Consider the following 25,891-nt stretch of genomic DNA (forward strand, 5'->3'; position numbering starts at 1 on the left):
AGCATTTCATCACTTGTTTTATTTTGGTCGCACTTTTTAAAACTACGAAAGGAAACAACACAATGACAGCGAATAACAAAATGAAAACAATAATATTGAGTCAGATAGAAATTTACATTGTGTCCAAACCAGAGGACAAAGCTCATAGCTCAGATAATAATAATACAATTTGATGAACTTATTGATAATCTTTAATCTTCTAATGATTCTTAGCTCCACTAACTGCACAGAGATTAAATGAGTTTCCTCCAGTCCTCCAGACCAGCAGGTGGTGGTGACGCATCACTAACAGCCTCGCAGCATCAACAGGAAGTAGGGTCAGGAGGAGGCGGAGCAACGTGTGTCACAGCTGATCTGCGGTCAGTTTCCTCTCGGGCCTCCCAGCATCCTCCGCGATTTCCGGCTGTTCTCAGATCAGCGCCGCGGCTACAACCCGGAAGTGAAGTGTCGTGGCGGTAAAATCCGAGCAGAGTGAGAAAGAAGCAGGAGTCAGGTGAGACTGAAGTTTATATTTATATCAACTATATAATCTATATATAAACTTCATATTCACTGTTTACTGTAACATGTTGGTGATCTACATGTGTGTATTTATGTATATATGCATATATCTGTAGATAGATATACTATTATACAGTCCAAATTTAAAATGATAAAATGTAAATAAATGCATGTTTCTTTCCTCCTTGTGTCGATAGATGATAGATAGATGGATAAATATAGATATATAAATAGATAGATGATTGATGTATAGATAGATACTTTATCGATCCCAAGATGAATTTAGAAACTCACAGCTATGAATATTATTATGATATTAGTAGTTGATTCATCAGCTGTTTGCTTTCATTTTAATTTAGCCGTCAACATCAAACTGTTTCAGAAGAAGGAAAAGAAGAACGTTGTGGTCAGATGTGACTTTTCAATGAATTTATTTGTCCCCTTAAAGAAAGAAGTTTTATTTTGTGAACAGAATAGAATCATTGGATGAGACGTCTGCTGACTTCCTGTTCTCCCTCTGCTCTGCACACGCTCAGAAGAGACATGCCGTCCAACGTGGAGATCAAAGCCAAAGTGGGCGACCCGACGCAGTTCGCTGAGAAGGCGGCACGCCTCAGCCAATCAGACGGCACGATCATCAGGCAGCACGACACCTTCTACAACTGCAGCAGCGGACGACTGAAGCTACGAGACTTCATGGTGCGTGTGTGTGTTTGTGTGTCAATGAAATACACAAATATCCTCTGTACAAAAGTGACTGACCTGTTTGTTAGAACGGATCAGGTCAGCTGATCTTCTACGAGCGTCCGGACACCGACGGACCCAAACTGTCCCGTTACTCCATCAGTCCGACGAACGACCCGCGGAGTCTCCAGGTAAAACACCAACCTGTGTTTCCATGGCAACATGAGGGTGTAAAGCCAGGTTACTAACACTGCTGTGTGTGTGTGTGTGTGTGTGTGTGTGTGTGTGTGTGTGTGTGTGTGTGTGTGTGTGTGTGTGTGTGTGTGTGTGTGTGTGTGGGTGTGTGTGTGTGGGTGTAGACGGTGCTGTCAGACGCCCTCGGGGTCAAAGGTGAGGTACGGAAGGAGCGGCGGCTGTTTCTTATTGGTCAGACCAGAGTTCACCTGGACACAGTGGAGGGACTGGGAAACTACATGGAACTGGAGGTACACACACACACACACACACACACACACACACACACACACACACACACACACACACACACACACACACACACAAACAGACTTTTGAATTTGTGAGGACCAGCCAAAATGTCCTCACAATGATGGTACTGAACCAAAACTTTTGAAAGACACACACACACAATGTGTTTGGTGGGGGATCAGAAACGTTCCCATCTGGACAGACACACACAGACGTTGTGTGTACACAGTTGTATCGTCGTCGTGACCCAACAACAAACGAGGATGTTGTTGAATTTGTTTGAAGTTGTGAGATTTCCCAGAAGCCGAACACTGAGACTGAATCGTCCTGAAAGACAAAGCAGGTGCGAAGTGAACGTGTGGAACCGAGTTCAGACTGAAGGTGAAGCCTCTGAATCATGTGCTTGTGTTGCAGGTGGTGATGCGACCGCAGCAGACGGTTGAGGACGGACAACAGGTGGGTTTTCTATTCTCAGTCGCTGTAACTTGAAACGTGAATGTGTCACTGAGCTTCAGTGACGTTCCTCGGATCAACTTTTTTTATGAGTGTTTTTCGACTCCTCAACGGCAGCGTTCAGCAGCAGAATGATGACAAGATACAGACAAAACCTTCCTCCCTGTAATAAAGATTAGTATTTGGTTATGATTTATAATCAACACTTTATTTTCCAATACGTAAATAAAATGTGACCCTTTTGTTCAGAAGCACGTGTGAATTATTATTTTGACCAATTAGCTCCATTCAATCCAATTAACTGAGGATTACTTTGCGAGCGCTCTCTGGAAGTGGACCGGCTGATTGTGTGCAGCTTCATGGAATGTTGTGATTTCTGTCTTTTGAACCAATTAATCGATCATCTGACTAATCGTGAAGATTCTGGTCTGTAAACTCAAACAAAGCTGTTTCTGTAAATTCAACCTAGAGTTTAAAACCTCATGTTTCAGGACCCGTTCACACCTGGTTTGTCTCAGAGCTTCAGACTCGTCAGTTCAGTCTGAACCTGAACATCAGGTGTGAAAGGTTCCTCAGAGCAGAGGAGGAGTTCTGGGTCTGGATCAAACTGAACCTGGTTCTGTTGGTTTGCAGTGAAAACACTTTGTTGGATAGTTTGGACTTTTGGACCAATCACAGGAAGTAGAGACAGAATTAAACAGTAGAAGAAGAAACAGAAGAGGACGTTCATTTGGTGCATTTGAACTAGTGTGGAGTACTGTAGTACTGTGGAGTACTGTAGAGTACTGTAGTACTGTGGAGTACTGTAGAGTACTGTAGTACTGTGGAGTACTGCGCCTGAAGGTGCTGATGCTCATTGGTTTATTTTTCAGGTGGCTGAGGGTCTGATGGAGCAGCTGGGCGTTTCCCCGGAGAGTCTGGTGACCGGAGCGTACATGGATCTGTTACTGAAGGGACCAACAGAGACGTAAAACAAACGCACACAGAAACAGTTTGTAGACTGATGAGAAAACATGAATCAATACAGCACTGATCATTACTGTACTCACTGTAATATCTGCTCTGCTGTCGTAGCTTTAGAGTCGTTAGTTTTTGTGAAACGTTTCAGCGATTTTCTAAATGTTTCCCATCGTCTCGGACTGAGAACTAGTTTGTTAGTTTAAAGCAGCAGGAGGATGTTTGACTTTTTCTAAATAAAGGAGCTGAGTGTTGAAACAAAGATGTGTTTGTCTGTCTCGTGTCTGTTTGCTCGACTGCTGCGGTTCTCCCTGAGTGCAAAACACAGATTCCACCATGTTGACGTTGACTTGAAACGTCGTCTGATTTAGTGTTTAATCTTGTTTAAAACATCCACGTTGTGTTTGATAAAATATTAAACTCACCCAACAGATGAAGACAAATAAAAACATAATGATTATATATCTTTAAGTTGTCAGGATTCACCGTCTGACTCGGCCGACAGACTCGCAGGTTTCAGTGTCCCACGGGTAGGCTGTTGCCATGGTAACCAGACAGTCCTGTCATCAAGTCTGTTTCTGGCCGAAAATTAAAATGCAAATCCCAAAAGGCAGAAGTGCAGCTCGAATCAAACCCAGGTTTTTAAACAAACAGAAACTCGACTCATTCAAGTTCTGATGTTTTCAAAGATTCACTTCTTTTTCTTTTCTTGTTTAAGTTTCAACTCAAATAAATAAAATGTAAGTGTACATGCTGCTCCAGGCCAGCAGGGGGTGGTGTGACCCAGCACTCCAGCTGGATCTTCATCTCTACACAATGGCTGCACATCTGGATTTAAGTTTCCTCACAAAACAAACAAAAAGCCTCAAGAGCAATTAAACAGTTTTTAAAACCCTGTTGCACTGGTTGTTATAATGACAGTGATAATAACAGTGATACAGATGTAATGATGTTACTAATAATTATAATGTCATGACATGATAATCTCGGGACCTGATGATTACTGAACGTGTTTATTTGTCATTTGGTCCAAACGTTCCTCAGATGAAACCACATTTAAATTCACTGGATCTGCAGCAAATAACAAACACTCATCGATGTTTTCACCAAAGTCCAGAAATTATTCTCAACGAAATCAATGAAACTGTAAAAAAAACGTCTTATCACAAAAAAAATGATCCAACCAATAGAATGCAGGTGTAGTGATGACAAATAAAATGAGTTCCCATAATGTATTTGTTGCCTGAATGTGATATCTACGGAACAGCTCGAGGGAATTCTTTCACATTTGGTTTAAAACATTCACTTGAACTTGGATTTCCTTTTGGAAGCCAAAGGTCAAAGCTCAAGGTCACGATGGCCTCTTGACTTATGTTTGTGTTTTTCTTGAACGTGGTATCTTACGATCGGTTTAGGGAACGTCTTCAAAGTTATAAAAAACGTATACTTGGACTCAAAGATGAAATGATTACTTGTTGGTGCCTGAAGGTCAAAGGTCATGGTGACAGTGATCTCAAGTTCCTGTGAATGTGACATATTAGCACTCACTGATTAGATTTCGGAGGTCAAAGGTCACAGGCATTCTATTGGTTGGTGAATTATTGTTGAACCAAAAAAAATCAAAGACCAAAAGAAATAATCTGAGATCAGAAACAGCGTTTGTGTGAGAAGAGCTGAAGCTGGAGCGCAAACGACAAAATATGAGTGCAAGCGCAGGGATTTGAGTGACAGCGGTGAAAGTCCTCAAACTGACAGACAACGCTCTTGACTAAAGATGGTGGGGGGGGGGGCATCGCCATGATACTAGAACCTCCCGCCGTTAGTTTTGAACGAGGCCGCGCGGATCATCAGTGTCACTTCAACACAAATATGAAGCGGGTCATGTGACGTGTGTGGTCACGTGATTGGAGAGAGAGGCTGACGACTGATCCTCGAACCCTCCATCGACTCCCACTCAGTGACGGGTGAGAGAGGGTCACATGCGGAAAACACTCATGTGACGCTGCCACGTGTGCTCTGATTGGTCGGATGTGACTCAGGAGAAGAGTCATTAAATCAAACAAAATCAGAAAATCTGTCGTGCAACAACGCTCATCATCACTCGCCGATGATGATGATGATGATGATGATGCTCGGATGCAGAATCCCCCTCATTTTCCCCCCTATTGCGTCGTTGCCATGGTGACGGGGCCGCTCCTCCACACCCACGCTGCTTACCCCCCCCCTCTCTCTCTCTGTGTTGGACTCCCTCTCTCGCTCGTAAGTCAGTGAGAGAGAGAGAGAGAGAGAGGTGTGTTTTCTAACCCACGCATTGGAGTGGGAGACAACGTGCACACTCATACGTGCACACACACACACACACACACACACACACGTATGCACAGTGTGTGTCATGCTAGCAGTGTGTGGGCTGAACCGACCAGCCTTCCACTCATTCTGCCTCTCCTTCCCTCCCTCCCCCTCTCTCTCTCTCCATCTCTCTCCCTCTTCTTCCCTCTCTCTTTTCATCTCCGATACACCTCTTCCTCCACTTCTTCCTCCTCCTCTTCTTTTTTTCCCATCTTCCATCCTCTCTTCCTCTCTGTCTCTCTCCATCAGTCCTTTTTCTTTTCAGTTTATCATCATGGAGAACGAGTCGCTGATCTCTCTGGGTGAGTCTCTCTGCAGCTCTCTGTGTGTGTGTGTGTGTGTGTGTGTGTGTGTGTGTGTGTGACTTAATGCAGCTCTGTAACTTTAAAAGTAGTGACTTAATTTTCTTCATACTTTACCTTTTTCTTCATCTTGTCATCTCCTTTCATTTCCTTTCCTCTCATCGTCTGTTCTGTCTTCATCTTTTCTGTCTCTCCTTACTTCATTTCCTCTCGGCTGTTCATTTGGCTCCTCTCCTTTATGAATGTCCTCCTCTCCTCTTTCTATTTCCTGTCATTTTATTCTCTCCCTCTTTCGTATCCTGTCCTTGTTTTCTCTTTGTTCACTTTCCTGTCTCTCTTCCTTCAATTATTTTTTTCCTTCTATGTGTTTCCTTCCCAAAACGTCCTCTCCTCTCTCCTCTCCTCTCCCTCTCCTCTCCTCTCCTCTCCCTCTCCCTCTCTCCCTCTCCTCTCCTCTCTTCCTCTCTTCCTCTCTTCGTCTCCACTCCTCTCCTCTCCTCTCCTCTCCTCTCTCCTCTCCTCTCTCCTCTCCTCTCCTCTCCTCTCATCTGATCACCTCGCCTCTCATCTGATCTCCTCTCATCTCCTCTCCTCCTCTCCTTTCTATTCCTCTCCTCTTTCATTATACTCATTTTTCTCACCTCTCCTCTCTACCTTTCATTTCATGTCCTGTCATTCTTTCTTTTCTTTTTCTTCTTCCCATCTTCTTGTTTCTTCCTCCTTTCCTCTCCCTCATCTGCTCTTTTGCTTACTTGCATCTCCTTCCTTCCTCTCCTCTCTTCCCTCCCTCCTTCCTTCCGTCCTCCTCTCTTTCCTTCTCTCGTCGTCTTATTTCCTGTTTCGGTTTCCTCCTTGGTGTGTGTGTTATGTAAGAGCAGCAGAGAGTGTGTAGGCTGTAATCTCAGACCGTCTATCCAGAGAGGTGATCAGCCCCCCCTCCGCAGAGAAATGGGAAAAGAGAAATCGAACCCTACAAACATCTCGTGGTTGTCATGGCAGCACATTGAGCCTCAGCTGAGTGACTTGACGATCAGAGGTTAAACTGCTGCGTTAGCGATAGTTTGTTTTAATTTGTCGCTGTTTCTCCTGTTCAGGGACAATATTGTGGTGGTTTCTGCAAACGGGAATTCAGACATTTATCTGCAGCTAATTTGAGCTTTCACACGTTTTCAGTTGCTTTCAGACATGATCTGAAGTCCTGACGTGTTCCTCACGTGTTCCTCACGTGTTCCTCACGTGTTCCTCACATGTTCTGCAGGTTCTCTATGTGAGAACAAACGTCTGAGTCAGTGACTCTGGACATTTTCTGAAGAAAACAGCAGGACAATGTCCTGAAGCTTCCCAGAGAGCGAGTGGACGTGTTGATGAGGTTTCTAACACGTGACGGACGTGAAACTGGAAGAACACAAACATCTCAGGATGAAGAAGAGGAGCCGTACACGTAGAAGACGAAGACGTCAACTTGGAAACACGAGGAGGTTCCAGATCTTTTGGTGATGAGGGCCGACGCCGGTGTGGATGAGCTGTAAACAACAACACTGATCTTTCCACAGCAGAGTTTATACGTCATGTCCGGCCCCCTGCTGCTCTACAGGCTCCGCCCCTGCTGCTCTACAGGCTCCGCCCCTCGCCTGGATGTTCCCCACATGTTCCTGTTGGTGTGAACGAGTCGGACCCGACAACCTGCTGCTGCTGCTTCACAAACACCAACTACACAACATGTCCATTGTTCTTGTGTGTCGGTCCTGCGATGCACTGACGACCTGTCCAGGATGTGTCCCGCCTCTCGCTCACTGTCAGTTGGGACGTCCATTAGATGATGAGACCAGATAGTTTGAGGAGTATCGAGGAGTTCAGAGCTGAATTAATAGAAGTTAATTAGGCTGCGTTTTAGGTGTTTAAGGGTTAAAGGCAGTCTGCCCGATTTCACCAAAATGTCCCAACTCATTGCAGAATCATTCTAGCAGGAAAACCTGGAGCCACCATTTCCCTCCACGTCATGCTCAGATGATCTGTGGCGTCTGGCAGCTGCAAGTCAAAAACACAAAATGTCTTCTGATCTGTGGGCGTGATTTTCATTTTCATTTTAAACGGGAATAACTGAGCACATTTGAGTCCTTGTTGCTTCTCTCATCTCTGCACATCTGACCCATCGTGTCCTGAAGTGGGTGTGGATGTCGGATCATCGGTTTCAGAACAGAAATGCCCGAACACAGCTGAGATGCTGGAGAGACATGATGAGAGGTTTTGAAGTGTCCTGGCTCTTTTTAATTAAATGTCACTGTGTGATTGATTTATTTTAACCACTTTAAACCATCTTGACACTTTGGAGAAGTGTCGTCCATCTTTAAGCTTCAGATTCCTCTGTACAGCTGTTCACCCTCTAGATTCTGTCATCTTTACACTCGGCCATCTTTATTTACAGTCTACGGTTTCTACAGTAGCCTTGAATGGACAAATTAAACACCTTTCACATTTTTGTCACCTGAAGGTAATGGAGGGGTGAAGTGAAGAGTATTCATTTGGTTGCAATCTACTCCCTCACCACTAGATGTCTCTAAATCCCACACTCTGAACCTTTAATTGTAGTTGGCTGTGATGAACATTCCAGCCTCTAGGGGGCGTTTAAAGCGCTTCAGGATCTTTGCTCTTGTTCAGAAGCGAAGAAAACTGAGCAGATTTCACCTCCGGTTCTTTTTGGCAGCTTTTTGGTTCCCAGTGATGTGAGAAAGTTGACAAGATAAAGTGTGTGTGTGTGTGTGTGTGTCTGTCCTGGAAATGTAGCTCCCTTGGCCATTGCCATGGTAACCAATGGCAGGATCTGATAATACACACTGTGTTTTCTCTCTCGCTGACACACACACACACACACCATGTTCACACCTAACAATGAAATACATCTTCTGAGATCTGACCACAACTGTACGGCTGAAATGTGTCGAGGGCCGAATCCGGACCTTCAGATTCAGGTCCACGTGAGACGAGGTGCAGATACATGATGAATACAGATGTAGACAGATGTTTAACTCACTTCTACCAAATGTATTAACAGGTTTAGATCCGACTCTTCTCCTGAGAGGAACCTGTGTTAAAGCAGGTGCAGGACACAGGTTGTAAATCCCTGGAGGTGATAAATACATTAACACAGCAAAATCCACAAGAGTTTTAAAAAAAAAAAACGGAGCTGGGATATGTTTGATATTTGAGTCAAATAATCAACTCATAATTTCAGCTGTAAAACAGTGAAACAATGACGTGTCAGTGCCGCCCACTCCGAACTCTAAATGCAGAATAACATGTGGGTTCTCTGCACCTCTCCCCACCGGCGAATGGGGAAAAGGGAAATCCAGTCGTTTAGTTTGAACTGGATCCATAGTGAGTCTGGATTGGTCTAAAACAAGAAACACACAGAATAGTGTGTGTGTGTGTGTGTGCGTGTGTGTGTGTGTGTGTGTGTGTGTGTGTGCGTGTGCGTGTGTGCGCGTGTGTGTGTGTTATCAGTGCTTCTCAGCTTTTTCCTGCCAAACATCCATTTCCTTGGCAACCCAGACTGGAAACAGGAAGTGTGAGTGACGGGAAGTGCTTCAAGTCTTTTTAAATTGTCCTCCCGCTGTCTGTGTTGCCACGGAAACATGCTGCTCTGTGTTTGATCCAGACCCAGCTCACCTCTTCTGCTCTGAGGAACCTTTCCCACCTGATGTTCAGGTTCAGACTGAAGTGAAGAGTCTGAAGCTCTGAACCCAACGAGGTGTGGACGAGTCGTCAGGATGTGTTGACCCTTGTGGAGGTTTGAGCTCAGAGATTCAATGTGAATCAGAGTGACTCTGTTGGCAGATGGTAAAATACATTGCATGTTTCTGTTCTACACCAGAGCCTCCGCTCAGTGCATCATGACGATCCTCATCTCAACCGCCTCCTCTGAAGGAGCAGCACTAAGCCCAGCTCCCTCCGGATGTCTGAGCTCCTCGCCTTATCTCTGAGGCCGAGCCCAGACTCCTCAACAGGAAACTGATCTCAGAGGCTTGTATCTGCCATCTCCTTCTCCCAGGTCTCAGGTGAGAGAAGGAATGGAGATCATTGGACTCAGCTCCGTCTTCATCACGACGGTCCGATAAGACTCCTCATCACTGCTGAGCCTGCAGCGACTGCCTCAGTTTCACCTGAGACACTTTAACTCACTTCCCTTGTGGCAGAAACTGAATCGAAGATGTAAAGAATCCGATTTACATTCGATGCATATTAATGTTTGGAATAAACAGCTGACAGATGCAGGACATTCGACTGAGTTTGAACAGGCAGAGCTTCACTCAACACACCAACTGTGTCAATACAGGATTTAATCTGATTTATTGATCCGACGCACGACAACAGATTCTGTTTCATTAGACTTTGTGGGAAACTATAAGCACAACAGTCATCAGTCTGCTGCTCTATCAGCAGCGTCAGCAGCCTTCATCAAACAGCCTCACATTAAATCTGCAGCTTCAGAACATCCACATCTCTGGAGCTGGCAGATAATCCTGCTCTCAGGTTTTCCCTCCTCAGATCCATGTGGATGAACGTTTTGATCGAGCTCAGCTGCTGCCGACTCCTCACATCTGTAAAACAGTGGGACTGATTGCACCTGATCGTGTAGTGGATCAGGTCCCGTCACAGTTTCATCTTCACACCACAAAGCTGCTTTCATTGGCTGCAGATGACAAAATGGAGGAAGCTGCTTCACACTATCTGTCGTGTCCAGGTTCGAACATCGCTGCTCAACGGGCTCAAGTGCACCACAGAGGTTTTGGTTCCATGTTGAAGAAAACAAACGTATTCTTAGTCAAAAAATTCCCAGAAAAAAAAAAAAGAAGATGAAGCAGCGAGGAGAACCTCTGCTCTCTCTGCTAATCTGTTTGTTGAGAATCAACAGACGTGACGATAACGTCACAGACGACCAAACCTTTCCTTCACTGAAGAGACACTTTCCTCTGAGTCTGAGTCTGAGTCTGAGTCTGAGGCTCTTTCTTCTCAACAGACTCAGTTTCTCACTCAAAGTCCTGATGCTGACGATCACGTGGAGCTGATCAGACAAATCATCAAGTACTTTGTTATTTGTGAGACTTAAACTAAAGTTTAACTTTCCTCATTTTCCACAGGAGACAGACTGAACTTCTGATGTTCACCATCTAATATGACACGTAGACTAAAGTAATGATTTTAAGGCCTGTGATGAAACGTGTCGACCTCTGGGTCTAAACATTCACATGTTTTCAAGCACCAGAGTGAATTGATAAATCTGTGAATAGAAACCAGCGTCTGCATCACTTCACGTTGATAAATGTCTCCCACATCATCCTAAACTCATCTGAGAATCAATATTTAAAACTTTATATAATACGAGCAGCTTAGCGTCGGTTTGCTGCTCGTTCAGTTGCCATGAAAACCGATCTCCACACATTGTGTAACAGAAGTGAACCTGAAATGGCCTCAACACAAACTGTGTCTGACCCAGTTTCCACTCAAACTCTCCACACAGCTAAAAAACTCTTCTTCTCTTCTGACATGTTTTTTAAAAATAATTCCTCTCCCCCTCCTCCCCCCTCCTGATATCCTGGCCTCCCTCTCCCTTACCTCCCACCCGCCTCCTCCCTATCTTCCTCTTCCTCCCTCTTTCCTCCTTCTCCACAGGATGGGCGGAGCAGCTCCCAGAATACAATCTGAAGCTCTGAGACCTCTCACGCTGCTGCCGGACAGAAACTCCACAAAACCCACTTTACTAAGTTCTGCTCCAGGTTCTGCAACAGGAACCACAACGTCTCCTCCTGCTTCTACTGAAACCAGCACATCCACCAGGATTACAACCAGAACCTGCTTCAACCAATCAAAACCCAACCAGAGACGCAAGATCCAGAAACCAGCAGCAAATCCAAAACCAGAACCAGGAACCAAACCACGACAGAGCAGACGAGACCAGTAGAAATCAGTAACGGCCGTTGGAAAAGTTTGATGGGACTGCTGACGACAGGTAAGTGCTGTGGTTCTGCTTCAGGAGAACTTCACTCACAACCAGTGGAACTCAGAGTTTCTCACAGGGATCGATTCAGCAGCGATGGCCGACCTGAAGTTACGAACGTTTGAATGGTTGTAGATATTTATAGTTATCTTGTGTGTGTGTGTGTGTGTGTGTGTGTGTGTGTGTGTGTGTGTGTGTGTGTTGTGTGTGTGTGTGTGTGTCTGATTTACTGCGTCCTTGAAGGCCTCTGGATCCCAGATATGAGAATCCTCAACACAGAAAATAAGTGAAACTATATTTATTGAATTATAGGTAATATATTTTTTATTATAGATCATATAAACTTAATCAAACCCTTTTTTTAAAAACATGTTTTCAGGACAAAGTCGCAGCGGTTTAGTCGAAGTTTCTACATCTCAGAAGTTTTATTAGTTCGTGGAAGCAGAGAAATTAAAGATTCATTTTCCGAACAGGCCTCAGAACGTTAATAACAAAGAGGCGACGGATTCGTTTGTGCAGCAAAAACATTTGAGCTTAATCAACTCTTCAGTTATGAGCTTTGAAGAAGAAATAATGAATCTCAGTTTGTTTGAGACCGTGCTGGAGATTTAATGAAGCACCGACGTTACAGCTCAGTGATTAAAAGTCGACATAGATTTATTTACATTCTCATGTCATGAGGTGCAAACCTACAACTCTCTGTCGTGTTCCCTGTAGACGTCACTTTATAAATGAAATGATATTCAATATGTTTAATTAGACACATCACTGGGTTAAAGCAGTTTGTTGTGTATGAATTACTTCAATATAGTTTATAGTTTTTACAGTTTTTAAAGCTGTGGTGAAGCTTGATGAATTGGTCCTCGTGCGTCGACGCTGCTTCCTTTCAGACTTGAGGCGCGGTGACTTGCAGTCTTCTCCTTAACAATAGGTGTCGCTGCTGAGAAACGTACAACCACACCGCCGGAAACAGGCGAAGAAGAGGAAACAGAACAGTGCTGACACTTTGGAATCTTTGCTTTGACCAATCGGAGGCCGAGGTTTTTCCTCAGTTACCTGCAGAACGTCTCTGTGCTTCCTCATTAATGAGGTTAGACCAGTGAAATAAGTTTGTAGATTTCATTACGTTGTTTATATATAAACTCAGCATTAGGTTCAGAATATCTAGTGACATACATATATATAGTTATACTTTATTCCATCAGCGTAACAGACACGTTCATCCAGCTTCATGTTTGTGGTCTGATGCAGAACCAGGTTCTTCTGGTTCCTTTAGGTCTCTGTGGTTATTTAAACCTTGTGAAGTCTTTTTATACGTCAGTCTTCAAAGAAGCTGACTTATGCAGTCACTGATCGTCTTTATATACAGTCACTGATCATCTTTATATACAGTCACTGATCATCTTTATATACAGTCAGTGATCATCTTTATATACAGTCACTGATCGTCTTTATATACAGTCACTGATCATCTTTATATACAGTCAGTGATCGTCTTTATATACAGTCACTGATCGTCTTTATATACAGTCACTGATCATCTTTATATACAGTCACTGATGGTCTTTATATACAGTCACTGATCCTCTTTATATACAGTCTATTCTTTCCACCATCACACTTCTTTCTTCCGTCTCTTCCTCTTTGTGAAGACGTTTCTGTCACTTTCACAGAATTTGAATTTGCGGATGCGACTCAGTTCTTTTCTTGTGATCAACTCACGAGTACAACGATCAGACTGTGATCAGCTGGTGACACAGACGCTGTCCTCAACACAAAGACACAGACGCTGTCCTCAACACAAAGACACATCCAGTCTGTCTGAATTATACAAGAGGACTTTTCATCTCTTATCCTCTGAAAATACAAGTTTCATTACAAGATTAAACTGTTGATTTCCAATGAATTAAACTAGTTCATGGAAAATGTCCTTCTTTACGCTCATCTTACATTGTAACCTTGGCAACACCTAATTTTCCGGCCTTGATATGATTCACTTGTTATTCAAAGGGTCTTTAATGAGCTTTAATCAGATATTTGAGTTTTAACCAAGCAAAATTGGATCAATAATATGATTTAAAGCAAAAATATTTCCCCACCATCCGTCAGAGCCACACGGGCGAAGTGTGTTAAGCGTGAGATGAATTTCCAGATTAGCGTAGCTGCAGTGTGGTTTCGGCTGTGTGGGAGGACAGCGGCTCGGCTCGGGACAAAAACGGGAAGTGATCAAATCTGTGACCTCGAGTTATTTCGAGATCAAACCTCCCGCTGCACAAATCGAACAAGAATTCCATCTTTGTGCACGACGACCATCGTAAGACGAAACTCACACCGGCGCTGAGCATCCTGGCTCAGATGGGTCCTGAAGGGAATGAGAGGAGACGTTACATAACGGAGCTCTGCAGAGACGAGTGGAGGAAGAAAACAATCAGTGCGCCGCGCTCGCTCCCACCTGAGGGACCCATTCACATTTACACCAGCGAGCAGAGAGAGGACCACAGGCGCTTTACATGATTGCTGCCAGCACAAATGTTGTGCTTGTTGAGGTGTGAAAGTGATCTGAACTGGAGGTAGAGAATCGAATGGATCCAGAGAAAGGAAGTGGTAAAGAGTGGGGGGATAGGCCCAGAAATAGAAGAAAGAACAGCCGACGGTACAGCTTCTTCAAAAGCCACAGAAACGTCTCACTTGTATTAATTGGTTGTGTTTTACATATCGGAGTGAGACCTCGACTCTGTGTGTTTAATTAACGTCGTGGGTCGAATTCACATTTAATCTAAAGACACTTGTTGGTGATGAGTCTGTGTCGATCTTCGTTGAATTAGACCCGGGTGTCGCCTCTCAGGCTACGTAACGTTAGCATGAACATCAATCAAAACCAAACTGATCCGAAACATAAACACGAACAAACCTCGCTTGGATAAGAACGACCTGAAATCACAGAAAACATCTTTGACAAACGGGGAGGCGGGGTTTGAGACCTATACCGCAGCCGGCCACCAGGGTCGATCCAGACGGTTTTGACTTAACTTTCTGGAGCTGTCATGTCGTCCATCTTTACAGTTTATGGTTCAAACTTGTTCCTTTGATTCAAAGAAGCAGATATTGAATATGTTGTAGTGATGATTGAAGGGAAGACCCAGGCCGAGCAAAGAACAAGAAGAACTGATTCTGATGCTCCGACTGTGAATCAGTAGCTTTTATTATCGAGAGAATATGATTTTTTGGTTTAGAAGCCAAAGTAGTTTACGTGCTGCTGCAAATTAGGAGAATACAAACGTTCTTTGCTTGATTTCTTTGTCACGTTGTGTTTTAGTCCCAGTGAGAAACTCTGCTAAATGAAACCATCCAAAAAGCTACGATGAGACGTGTTGTGTAATCGAGCTCAGCTCGTCACAGATGTATATTTGAACAGCTGTCAGAGAGTTGGCTCGCCGTTTTATCTCTACCTTCATTTTGAAGGTTAATCCATCAGACAACTGTGAAAAGCTCGGATTTAGTGAGTTTTTATTCCCGGCACTGATGGAAGGAAACATTTAACTCTTCAGTTTCTGTGGTTTCCTTTGTTACTGGCAGAGAAAGTGAAGATTGAAGGAAACCTGATGAAAAAGAGAACATTTCTAAAGTTAAACAGGCAGTGATGGAGGAACCGGCTCGTCAGATTCATCACGGCCACTCGGTGATAAGTTGGAGTTCAGTGTTCCTGGACTTTCCCTCCGTCCCCTCAGAGCAGGAAAGCTTTTGTTTCAGAGTTTGAAGGAAGGTGATTCAGAGCCTCTGATTGGTGGATGTAAAGTGCAGAAGGTTGGAAATCAAACCCAGCAGCTCGGGCTGATTGCAGAGGAAACAGAGGCAGGAAGTGGACAGAGTCTAATAACCAGGAATCAGTGCAGTTCCATGATGTGACCTTCGTCTCTGTTGGGTTGTTTACTGTAAGATTCTGACAAACAGGGAACAAATGATAAAAACTCTGTCTTCTGTGAAAGATGTGCAACCAAGGTCAGAACAAACCAGTGAAACTTCATCCTAGTTTACGGTTTTAGGGCATTTGGTGTTTTAATCAGACAAATGAAGGAATTGCTTCATGGCTCATGATGAATCCTGCAGTAAATCCTCCTCCATCGACGTAATGTAAATAATCGTTCTTTAACATATTGCAGATTTAGAGAGAGAGGGGGATGTTAACATGCAGTTAGCAGGCTTTTACTGTAAAAGGGAGGAGGTGATTCATCTGCCTGGTTTCCTTCAAGCTGTGAACATCAACTTGAAGCAGCGACTTCCAACATGTTTGGGATTCTGACGTCTGCAGTGAAAGTTAAATCCTCATCGTCGGTTAATGCAGACGAGAAATCTCTCAGCTGGTGCCTTCAAGGACACTCCGACATCTGAGATGTGAGGGTCGACTGCTGACGATTGCAATTTAAAGGAAACATATGATGTTAAAGGTTAAAGTCGAGAACACTGAAGCTCCTGAACCACACTTCCTCATTGTGGTAAGCTGACCAATCAGAGCAGACTTCATCAGGAGGGAGGCTCTTAAAGAGACAGGAGCTAAAACCAAGTGTTTGAGACAGAGGCTGAAGAGAGGAGCTGCAGCGATGGAATGGAATTGGAATGAATTCTACGATTCTAGACCCAAGATTTTTGCTTGAGAATTAACTTTAGGAGGATTAATTGCTTATCAACATAATTCCTTTCAACAATGTAGAAAATGCAATTAAGTGTTCAAAAGAATTTGCAGTGATAAAACAGTGATTCATGTCTAACAGGTAAAAAACGTGCCACTAAAAAGCAGTGGAATGTTCCTTTAACTGTGGATCCTGCTGGTTCGTAGAGTTGTTGCAGCTCCGCAGACCAAATCTCTCTGAAACATCCGAGAAGCTCTCACATGTGAACTGTCTCCGAACCCACTGCTGCTCCTGATCACTGTTTACTCACATCCACCTCATCAGGAAGTGGTCCGGGCCGCTCCAGCACCTGAGGGCGGCGCTGAGGCCGGCCGAGGAGAGAGAGAGAGAGAGAGAGGGAGAGAGAGAGAGAGAGAGAGAGAGAGAGAGAGAGAGAGAGAGAGAGAGAGAGAGAGAGAGAGAGAGAGAGAGAGAGGGAGAGAGAGAGAGAGAGATCAGCAGGTAGGTCGGTAGTTTTATACTGAGCTGCAAAAATTGTTCGTTGCCATAGAAACAGTGAGGATGTAGATCAGGGGCTTTTTTAAACACACACACACACACACACACACACACACACACACACACACACACACACACACACACACACACACACACACACACACACAGTGACAAAGTGAGGTTAGCACAGGATTCCCTGCTATTCCAGTTTCTATGACAACTCACAACTCATCCTCCTCTCGCTGTCTGTCTCACTTTCATCCTCGGCTGTGATGGAAGCTGCCGTTAAGTTCTGACTTCTGCTGCTTTATTGGCATGAACGATAATCAACTGCTAATTGGCACCAACGACGATTAACACCAAACGATAATTCGGCCCCGTTGGAAGCTTCGGGGACGGAAGGACTCGTTTGTCGTATTTAAAGGAGCCCTCGAAACGGTTCATGTGACGTAATCGTTCTTTAAATCAAGCCTCTGAAGGACGTTTTCAGAAACAGTGTTATGTGTGTGTGTGTGTGTGTGTGTGTGTGTGTGTGTGTGTGTGTGTGTGTGTGTGTGTGTGTGTGTGTGTGTGTGTGTGTGTTATGTTCAGGGTGAAAAACAGGACGTGATGTAACATCCTGAGGCCATTATTAGAGAAGGTGCAGGTCAAACCAGAGTCAGCACGTCCTCAGTCATTATCACGTGAACATGTTAACGTGTTGTGTTTTGGTCTGGGGGGGGGGCAGCCATCGTCACTGTATCACTGTTCTCATGCATCTGAACATGTCGGCAGTGAAGAGCGTGGGAGTCTGACACATCCAGCTGCTAATGTCCTCATAATGAACACACACCTTTTTAATTTGAGACGTTTCAGCCGAGAGCGTTGAGGCAAATTAATTAGAAGAACCTGAGATGAAAAACAGTTAAGTTCAAAGTTAAGTCTTTAAACTTTAGCTCACTTTAACAGGTGATGATGCGTTCACACTAAATCTGAAGTCAACTGTATTGGAGATAAGATTAATAATCAATGCAAAGATGCAAACAGACACAAATGTAAAGGTGACACCAAAGCAATTTTTACATAAATGACTCAATCAATGACTAAAGTGAGTTTTTAGTTTTTGTCAATCAACTGATGATTAATCAACTAATCATGTTGTTGCTGCTGTGGTTTTATTCACTGTTAAACATAAAATCTTTAAGCGAATCATATTTTGGATTCAAAAATCGTGATTTCTAAAGTTACTCAAAGTTGATAAAAGTAAACAACAAATAAGTTGATGTTCTCTAAATACAATAAATAAAAGTTATAAAATAAATAACATGGCCTCAGATTTGTATTTAAGTACTTGAGTGACAGATGATGATACACAAGTCTTTACTTGTACTCCTCTGTGTTTCAGCCACATGCCTCTGAGTCCGGCTGCTGACACCAAACATGATCGCCCGCGGCAACAGGCGGTTACTAACGGCAACCCGACAGGCTCTGCTGTTGCCAGGGACGACGACGCGGATGACACGTCCCCTGGAAACAGCACTGTCGTCCGCATTGGCATCCCGGACCTGCAGCAGACGGTAACACACACACACAGTTTATACATGAATGTGAATATGTATCTATATATATTTATATATAGACCTGGAGTAGGAGCATTAAATAAATGAATCAGCAGGACAAACCCGTCTGTCTGTCTGTGTGTGTCTGTCTCTTTCTCTGTCCGTCTGTCTGTGTCTCTGTCTCTGGCTCCCTTAGAAGTGTTTGCGGTTGGACCCAGAGTTACCAGTTTGGACCAGTAAGCAGAGGGTTCTGGTGACGTTGACTCAGTCTCTGTCGGATGTTTTGAACTATGGTCTCTTCCAGCCGGCGTTCAACGGCCGAGCCGGAAAGTTTCTGGACGAGGAGCGGCTGCTGAAGGAGTACCCTCTGCCCCCCATCACCCCCATCCCCTACCTGGAGGTGAGTCCATCTACAGGATGTCTTGTCGTTGATATGTTTCCATGGCAACAATAACATCAGTATTGTCATCTATAAGTGAAGGTCAGTGTTTAACGGTTGTGTTTAACACGTACGACCTCCAGTAACCGGAGTCACCTTTGTTTTTCCTTTTCTCTTCAGTTTCGTTATAAGAGGAGAATTTACACTCAGACCTACGTGGACGATAAACAGCTGGCCAAGTTACACACCAAGGTACACACACACACACACAGTCACACACACACAGACACACACACTTTCAGATGAAGTAACACAGTTTATAACATAATCACATAAACTCACTCTACACTGACTTTTACCATCGGCTCTGACGGTTAATGCTCCAACAAACGTGTTTTTCAGGCCAATCTGAAGCGTTTCATGGAACATGTTGCTCAGAAGAACGTGGAGAAACTTTCCAAATGGCTGGAAAAGGGCCTGGACCCAAACTTCCACGACGCCGACACGGGGGGTACGAACAACACGCACACAGCTGATAGCATTGTGTTCAGTGACAAATCTCTGATCAAACATTAACGTGGACTTGAGGACGACCTGGTTAGAATTTTGTGGTCAAAGGTCAAAGTCACTGTGGCCTCACAAATCATCTTTTTGATGATACCTCATTTTGACCAGTTGTCATTTGGACTCAAAGATGAACTGGTTAGATTTCAGTGGTTAAAGTTCAAAGTCACTTCAAATGAATCTGGTAAGAAACGGAGGTTCCCCTGGTTGGTGGAGACGAAACAACCACAGGGAGTTCATGTAACTTTGTTCTGTAAGTTTGGTCTGAAGTTCCTGCTGAGGTCATAAACAGAAGAGGAAGTGAATGTATTCCTGTGTCTCAGAGTGCCCCCTGACGCTGGCCGTGCAGCTGGAGGAGAGTTGCGAGCTGATTAAAGCTCTTCGCAGCGGTGGAGCTCATCTGGACTTCAGGACCAGGGACGGTATCACCGCTCTGCACCGAGCCGTCCTCTGCAGGAACAGCGCCGCTCTCACTGTGAGGAAACAAACCTTTACAAACATCGTTCAATGTGTACTTTGATTTGTTTTACTTTGGTCCCATCTGCTAACATGGAGGGTTTAGGGCCTATACTACAGCCATCCACCAGGTGGTGATCAAGACACTGTGGCTTCTATTAACTTCACAACACGTCACAAACGTCTTCAGACACGTAATTGAAATCTTCTCGTGGTCCCCAGACGCTGCTCGACCTCGGTGCGTCTCCGGACTACAAGGACAGCAGAGGTCTCACTCCTCTCTACCACTCTGCCATGGTGGGGGGCGCCCCCTACTGCTGCGAGCTGCTACTGCAGGACCATGCCACCATTGGTGAGGAGGCTCAAAGTGATCAATCCAGCTGCTGTGTGTGTGTGTGTGTGTGTGTGTGTGTGTGTGTGTGTGTGTGTGTGTGTGTGTGTGTGTGTGTGTGTGTGTGTGTGCGTGTGTGTGTGTGTGTGTGTGTGTGCGTTGACATCACTGCTGCCCTTGCATCAACACTGTACGACTTCTTTTGTATCAGATTATTTATATTGTGTCGTTTGTGAAACAAAAACACTTCACCACTGAACGATATCCTGTTGTCATGGTTACAGGGATGACTGATGAGAACGGGTGGCAGGAAATCCACCAGGTGACACACACACACACACACACACACACACACACACACACACACACACACACACACACACACAATCAGTTGAATTATACTTGCGCTGATAATAAGTTGCTCGTACAATTATGATCTTCTGTGTGTGTATGTGAGTTCAGGCATGTCGCTATGGTAACGTGCAGCACTTGGAGCACCTGCTGTTCTATGGCGCTGACATGAGTTCCCAGAATGCATCAGGAAACACCGCACTGCATCTCTGTGCGCTCTACAACCAGGTAACACACATAAATACAGTACACACACACACTAACACACTGTATTAGCGTTTTCTGTGTCACATGTTTTGATCACGTTGTTTAATTTTATTTTGTAATTAATCGGTTGTTGGTTTTTCAGGACAGTTGTGCCCGAGTGCTGCTGTTCAGAGGAGCAAACAAGGACATCAAGAACTACAACAACCAGACGGCCTTTCAGGTCAAACATAAGAACTACAACCAGGAATTCATCTGAATCAATCTGCTGCAGCTGTTGTTATGGTACAAACATTCTTGTGTGTGTGTGTGTTGTGTGTGTGTGTGTGTGTGTGTGTGTGTGTGTGTGTGTGTGTGTGTGTGTGTGTGTGTGTGTGTGTAGGTGGCGATCATTGCTGGGAACTTTGATTTGGCAGAAATCATTAAAATCCACAAAACCTCTGATGTTGGTGAGTTTGTTGAAAGTTCAAACACATTGACATCTTGTGTGAATGTTTCTAAGATCACAAATAACAGTGGTTGGTTAACTCTGTGTCTCTGTGTGTGTCTGTGTGTCTGTGTGTCTCTGTGTTTGTGTATATGTGCCCAAGTAGTACCCTTCAGAGAAACTCCCTCCTACACCAAACGCCGCCGCGGTGGGAGCAGGACGTCGGCGGGAAACGGTCTCTCATCTCCACGTTCTCTGATTCGCTCAGCCAGTGACAATGCTCTTGAAAGCCCCGCCTCCTCTCCTGGCCCCTCCCTCCAAAGCCTGGAGACTCACCACGACACGCACACACACTCGCTACGACGTCACACACGGCGACTCAGGTACATGTCGACAGTTCCCCCCACACATACGTCATCCTCGTGTGTTTCCTCGTTAGAAGCTACAACACGTTACAGCTCCTGATCGGTTTAGTTTCTTTGTTTGTTTCTTTGTTTGGTGGAGTTGTTTTTTGTTTATAGTCTTTTTTCTGACGTTCAGTCGTCTGTCTGTCTGCAGCCCGAGCGCCGGAGGTCATGTGGAGGCCAGTCCCCCGCCCTCCCTCCCCGCCCCCCAGATGAGGAAGAGGAGGCTGTACAGCGCCGTACCGGGACGCACCTTCATCGCCACCCGGTCCCACGTCCCCCAGGGGCCTGGCGAGATCCAACTGCACCGAGGAGAGAGGGTGAAAGGTCGGACACCTGTCGTTGTGTATACGCTGAGTGCTTTGTGTGTGTACAGTTGTAATAATGATTGTGTGTGTGTGTTGTGGATGAACAGTTCTGTCTATAGGTGAGGGGGGGTACTGGGAAGGCAGCGTTAAAGGAAGAACTGGTTGGTTTCCTGCTGACTGTGTTGAAGAAGTACAGATGAGACAATACGACCCCAGACTGGGTAAATACCACAAATATACAATATGAAACACAAACACACTGTGATGTGATGTGTTTAATGTCTCCTGTATTTTTCAGAGACGAGGGAGGATCGCACCAAGAGACTGTTCAGACATTATACTGTAGGATCCTACGACAACTACACCTCCTACAGGTGAATCTTTGTTACTACACCACATGCAGGTTGTAATTAAGTTCAATTACTAAATATTATTTTACTAGTTGACTTTATACAGTCTAATAAAAACATTGAGTACAAACTATGAATTTAAGAAAATATTAAACACTTTCGTATAAAGTTCGAATAAAATATCAAAATATTTGGTTTTCCCAAATTAAACATTGCAATTATACTGAGGTGAATATAATATAACTGAGTAATAATTCAAATACAGATTTAAAACAAAATGCAAACAAATCCAGTCAATGTGCTGCCGGACGTCGTCTTAGCTGCGAATTTACATTCACGACAGATTTTAGCAAATATGTAAAAACGATTAGAATCAAACCGTTGAGATCTCACAGTTTTGTTTCGTGTGTTTGTCTGCGTCAGCGACTACGTGATCGAGGAGAAGGCGGCCGTGCTGCAGAAGAGAGAGAGCGAGGGATTCGGCTTCGTCCTCAGAGGAGCTAAAGGTAGAAACAGAGGGAGGGAGGGAGGAGTGGTGGGTGTTCGGAGGTGTTGGGAAAGATGAAGATATTTAAAACACAATGAAGAAGAACTCCTGCTGCGTTGTTTCATAATAACATCTGAGTGTGATTCACATCAGCAGCTCTCAGAACACGTCCGTCCTCCCGACACCATCAACACATCAAACAGAAATATGAAACATAGAAAAGGAAACGATGTTTGGTTTATTTTAGTTTCTTTCACACAACATAAATACAATGAAAGTCATAGATAAAGAGATTTACTTATATTAAAAACTCCCCTCAAAGATAAAACAGTCTCAAATGAAGCTGATTAATGCTGACATAATTAAAAACAAAATCACTGTCAGAAGTTTTTTATTATTTTGTGAGACAAAGAAATAATCGTTGATTGGTCAAAACACGTCGATATTAACGCTCACTGGTCATAATTATGAAAAATTAAAACGTAAAAATCAAACTCGTTCTCGCTCTCTCTCCAGCTGAGACCCCCATCGAGGAGTTCGCCCCGACGCCGGCGTTTCCTGCTCTTCAGTACCTGGAGTCAGTCGACCAGGGGGGCGTGGCTTGGAGGGCGGGGCTACGGACTGGAGACTTTCTCATAGAGGTAACGCCCGACCTCTCACCTGAGGCCTCGTTAGACCTCTGCTGAGCAAAGATTGATCGTGTGTGGTGTGTGTGTGTGTGTGTGTGTGTGTGTGTGTGTGTGTGTGTGTGTGTGTGTGTGTGCGTGTGTGTGCGTGTGCAGGTGAACGGGACGGACGTGGTGAAGGTGGGTCACCGGCAGGTCGTCTCTCTGATCCGACAGGGAGGAAGTCGCCTGCTGATGAAAGTCGTGTCTGTTTCCAGGAAATCAGAATCCAACCTCATCAGGAAGAAAGGTCCCGTCGCCATCTTTGATTTTTTTTACCTAATTTGTTCACTTCAGTCACCAATATTATTTATTTATTATTTAATATGTCTTTTATGTGGCTAAGTTAATAAGTGAATTCATTTTATGTATAAAATCTGCATAAAAATTCAGTTAAATTAACACAGAAGGTGATTTTGGCTGCAGACAAATTTGGTTTTTAAAGAAAAATAATTACTCCGGCACTAATCCGCTTCCGTACTGACAAGATTTAAACATTTTTTAATTAGTCTCACAATGTGAATCGCTCATATTTGGTCCCAGAGGTGGTGAAAGCTGCTGTTTTTGTTTAATTGATTTTATGATGTGATGAATTTTACAAAAACAACATTCAGTTTATTTTATTTTCTTTAATCTGCTGTTGACTGTAATTTGATTGATTCTTACCCTTTAGCTCCACCCCCTCCAAAACGAGCCCCCAGCACCTCGCTAACGCTCCGATCCAAGTCCATGACCGCTGACCTGGAGGACATCGGTAAAACAAACACACACACACACACACACACACACACACACACACACACACACACACACACACACACACACACACTGATAGGTCAGACTGTAGGAGAGTGTGTTGTTGACCTTTGCTCTCTCTGCAGCCAGAAGGAGACGCTACGGTGAGTCACACGACCCTGATTTCATGTTTGTGGTTTTAGTTTCTCGGTGTGTGACAGTGTCGTGTCGTCAACCTAAAGTGACAGTTGTTGTGATTTGCATGATGTCGGCCTGATGTCGGCCTGATGTTGGTGTTGCTGAGGACACTGAACACACGTCAAACCCAAATCTCCTTCTCTTTGTTTTCTGACATCGTGGCTACGACCCTGTTAACTGGAGCTATGTTTTTGCTGTGGTGTTGTGTTATTGTTGTTGTTGTCATGTTGTGATGAAATGAGGTTGAGCATATTTTGTTTATGTTGTTCTTTGTGTCTCTTCCCTTCAGAGAAACTGGATGAGATGTTGGCCAGCGGTCAACCCGAAGTCGTCCTGAGGCCACGACCTGCGGACGACTTCAGAGCGGCGACGGTCAAACAGCGACCGACCAGCCGACGGATCACACAGGCTGAGATTAATGTAACGTCACACACATGGTCCTTATGTTATGTATTTGTCACCTAACTACGAGTTTACAACTGGTAAATGATGCATCAACCTCCAGTTCGTAATTTCCATAACATTAAAGACTGGAAACTGTACGAACATGGACAAGGTTTGATGATTTTTAGTATTTTATTTTCAGTTCTCATTTTATATAAAAACTGTAGTTGTACAAACATCTCGTTCTCCAATGTCACAGCTCGTAAACACAACACAACTCATCATGAGAGGTTTTAGGGACTGTGCCGAATAATAGTTATCTTTGTGTGTGTGTGTGTGTGTGTGTGTGTGTGTGTGTGTGTGTGTGTGTGTGTGTGTGTGTGTGTGTGTGTGTGTGTGTGTGTGTGTGTGTGTGTGTGTGCGTGTAGTCTCTGTTTGAGCGTCAGGGTCTGGTTCCCCCCTCAGCCCCAGAGAAGAGCACCATGGCTTTACCCAGAGGAATGTCCAGAACCAAGAGCTTTGGTGAGACTCACACAATCACACACAATTACATCATCACAAATCATCATGATCAGTGTGTTTGTTTGTGTAAAAAGTTTAAAGTATTCAGGTGCTTTTATCTTGACGTCTCCATGGTTACCACGACAGGCACACCTGAGGACGACAGGATCTCAGCCCTGATCAACGAGAGTCGGTTTCCACGGAGCTCCTCGCTGACGGACAGCTTCATCCCTCCCCCTCCTCAGACTGCTCCTCCCCCTCCTCCCGCCGCCTCCGCCACCTCCCCGCTCTTCCTCCTCGACTCTGGACCTCCCCCCTCCTTCCTCCCCCCTCCTCCCCCTGCCCGGGGGGAGGGGCTGACCCGCTCCAGCTTCAAGCCAGGGGCGGAGCCGAGGCTGCAGGAGCTCTCTGACTCTCCGTCGAGAAGCCACTCCCACGCCGAGCGTCAGAGGAAAGCGAGGTCGATGATCATCCTGCAGGACACGCCCCCGTCGCTGCAGCCTGATGCACAAGCCGTCGCCCCCCCGCACGCGCTGCACACTGCCACACACACGCTTCACACCGCCACACACACCTCCACGCTCTCTCTCCACAGCACCAGCCCTGCCCTCGGCCACTCACCGCTGTCACGCCGCAGGGGTCGACCAATAGAAAACCCTTATGCTAACGTGGGACAGCAGGCTCCACCCACCAAACCGCAGAGGAGGAAGTCACCTTTGCTGAAACAACTTCCTGTAGAGGAGATGGGTTAGGATG

The 25,891-nt window shown here is 44.8% G+C and overlaps 1 protein-coding gene and 2 long non-coding RNA genes across 3 annotated transcripts in view; 2 read left to right on the top strand and 1 right to left on the bottom strand.

The window, feature by feature from the left end:
- On the bottom strand, positions 1–6,182 carry LOC118101618. The gene is made up of 3 exons (XR_004694570.2): positions 5,850–6,182; positions 1,264–1,389; positions 1–426 (listed from the first exon to the last, which is right to left on the bottom strand). It is a non-coding gene; the product is annotated as an uncharacterized LOC118101618 (long non-coding RNA).
- shank3b (SH3 and multiple ankyrin repeat domains 3b) overlaps positions 5,630–25,891 on the top strand; it is a 25,721-nt gene continuing 5,459 nt past the window's right edge. The window contains exons 1-23 of the mRNA XM_047338601.1: positions 5,630–5,732; positions 11,403–11,739; positions 18,238–18,409; positions 18,588–18,791; positions 18,951–19,022; positions 19,173–19,281; positions 19,658–19,809; positions 20,013–20,142; positions 20,406–20,443; positions 20,584–20,700; positions 20,822–20,899; positions 21,059–21,125; positions 21,270–21,486; positions 21,662–21,834; positions 21,923–22,036; positions 22,114–22,189; positions 22,589–22,671; positions 23,169–23,293; positions 23,435–23,567; positions 23,991–24,071; positions 24,540–24,670; positions 25,063–25,156; positions 25,283–25,882. Coding sequence (XP_047194557.1) covers positions 18,242–18,409; positions 18,588–18,791; positions 18,951–19,022; positions 19,173–19,281; positions 19,658–19,809; positions 20,013–20,142; positions 20,406–20,443; positions 20,584–20,700; positions 20,822–20,899; positions 21,059–21,125; positions 21,270–21,486; positions 21,662–21,834; positions 21,923–22,036; positions 22,114–22,189; positions 22,589–22,671; positions 23,169–23,293; positions 23,435–23,567; positions 23,991–24,071; positions 24,540–24,670; positions 25,063–25,156; positions 25,283–25,882 — 2,962 coding nt within the window. The 5' untranslated portion in view covers positions 5,630–5,732; positions 11,403–11,739; positions 18,238–18,241. The remainder of the gene's footprint in view (positions 5,733–11,402; positions 11,740–18,237; positions 18,410–18,587; positions 18,792–18,950; positions 19,023–19,172; positions 19,282–19,657; positions 19,810–20,012; positions 20,143–20,405; positions 20,444–20,583; positions 20,701–20,821; positions 20,900–21,058; positions 21,126–21,269; positions 21,487–21,661; positions 21,835–21,922; positions 22,037–22,113; positions 22,190–22,588; positions 22,672–23,168; positions 23,294–23,434; positions 23,568–23,990; positions 24,072–24,539; positions 24,671–25,062; positions 25,157–25,282; positions 25,883–25,891) is intronic.
- Positions 16,962–25,891, top strand: part of LOC118101619 — a 34,077-nt gene continuing 25,147 nt past the window's right edge. The window contains exon 1 of the long non-coding RNA XR_004694571.2: positions 16,962–17,020. This is a non-coding gene — a long non-coding RNA (uncharacterized LOC118101619). The remainder of the gene's footprint in view (positions 17,021–25,891) is intronic.

The sequence above is a fragment of the Hippoglossus stenolepis genome, chromosome 22 (genome assembly GCF_022539355.2).
Source record: "Hippoglossus stenolepis isolate QCI-W04-F060 chromosome 22, HSTE1.2, whole genome shotgun sequence".
NCBI classification, from domain to species: Eukaryota; Metazoa; Chordata; class Actinopteri; order Pleuronectiformes; family Pleuronectidae; genus Hippoglossus; species Hippoglossus stenolepis.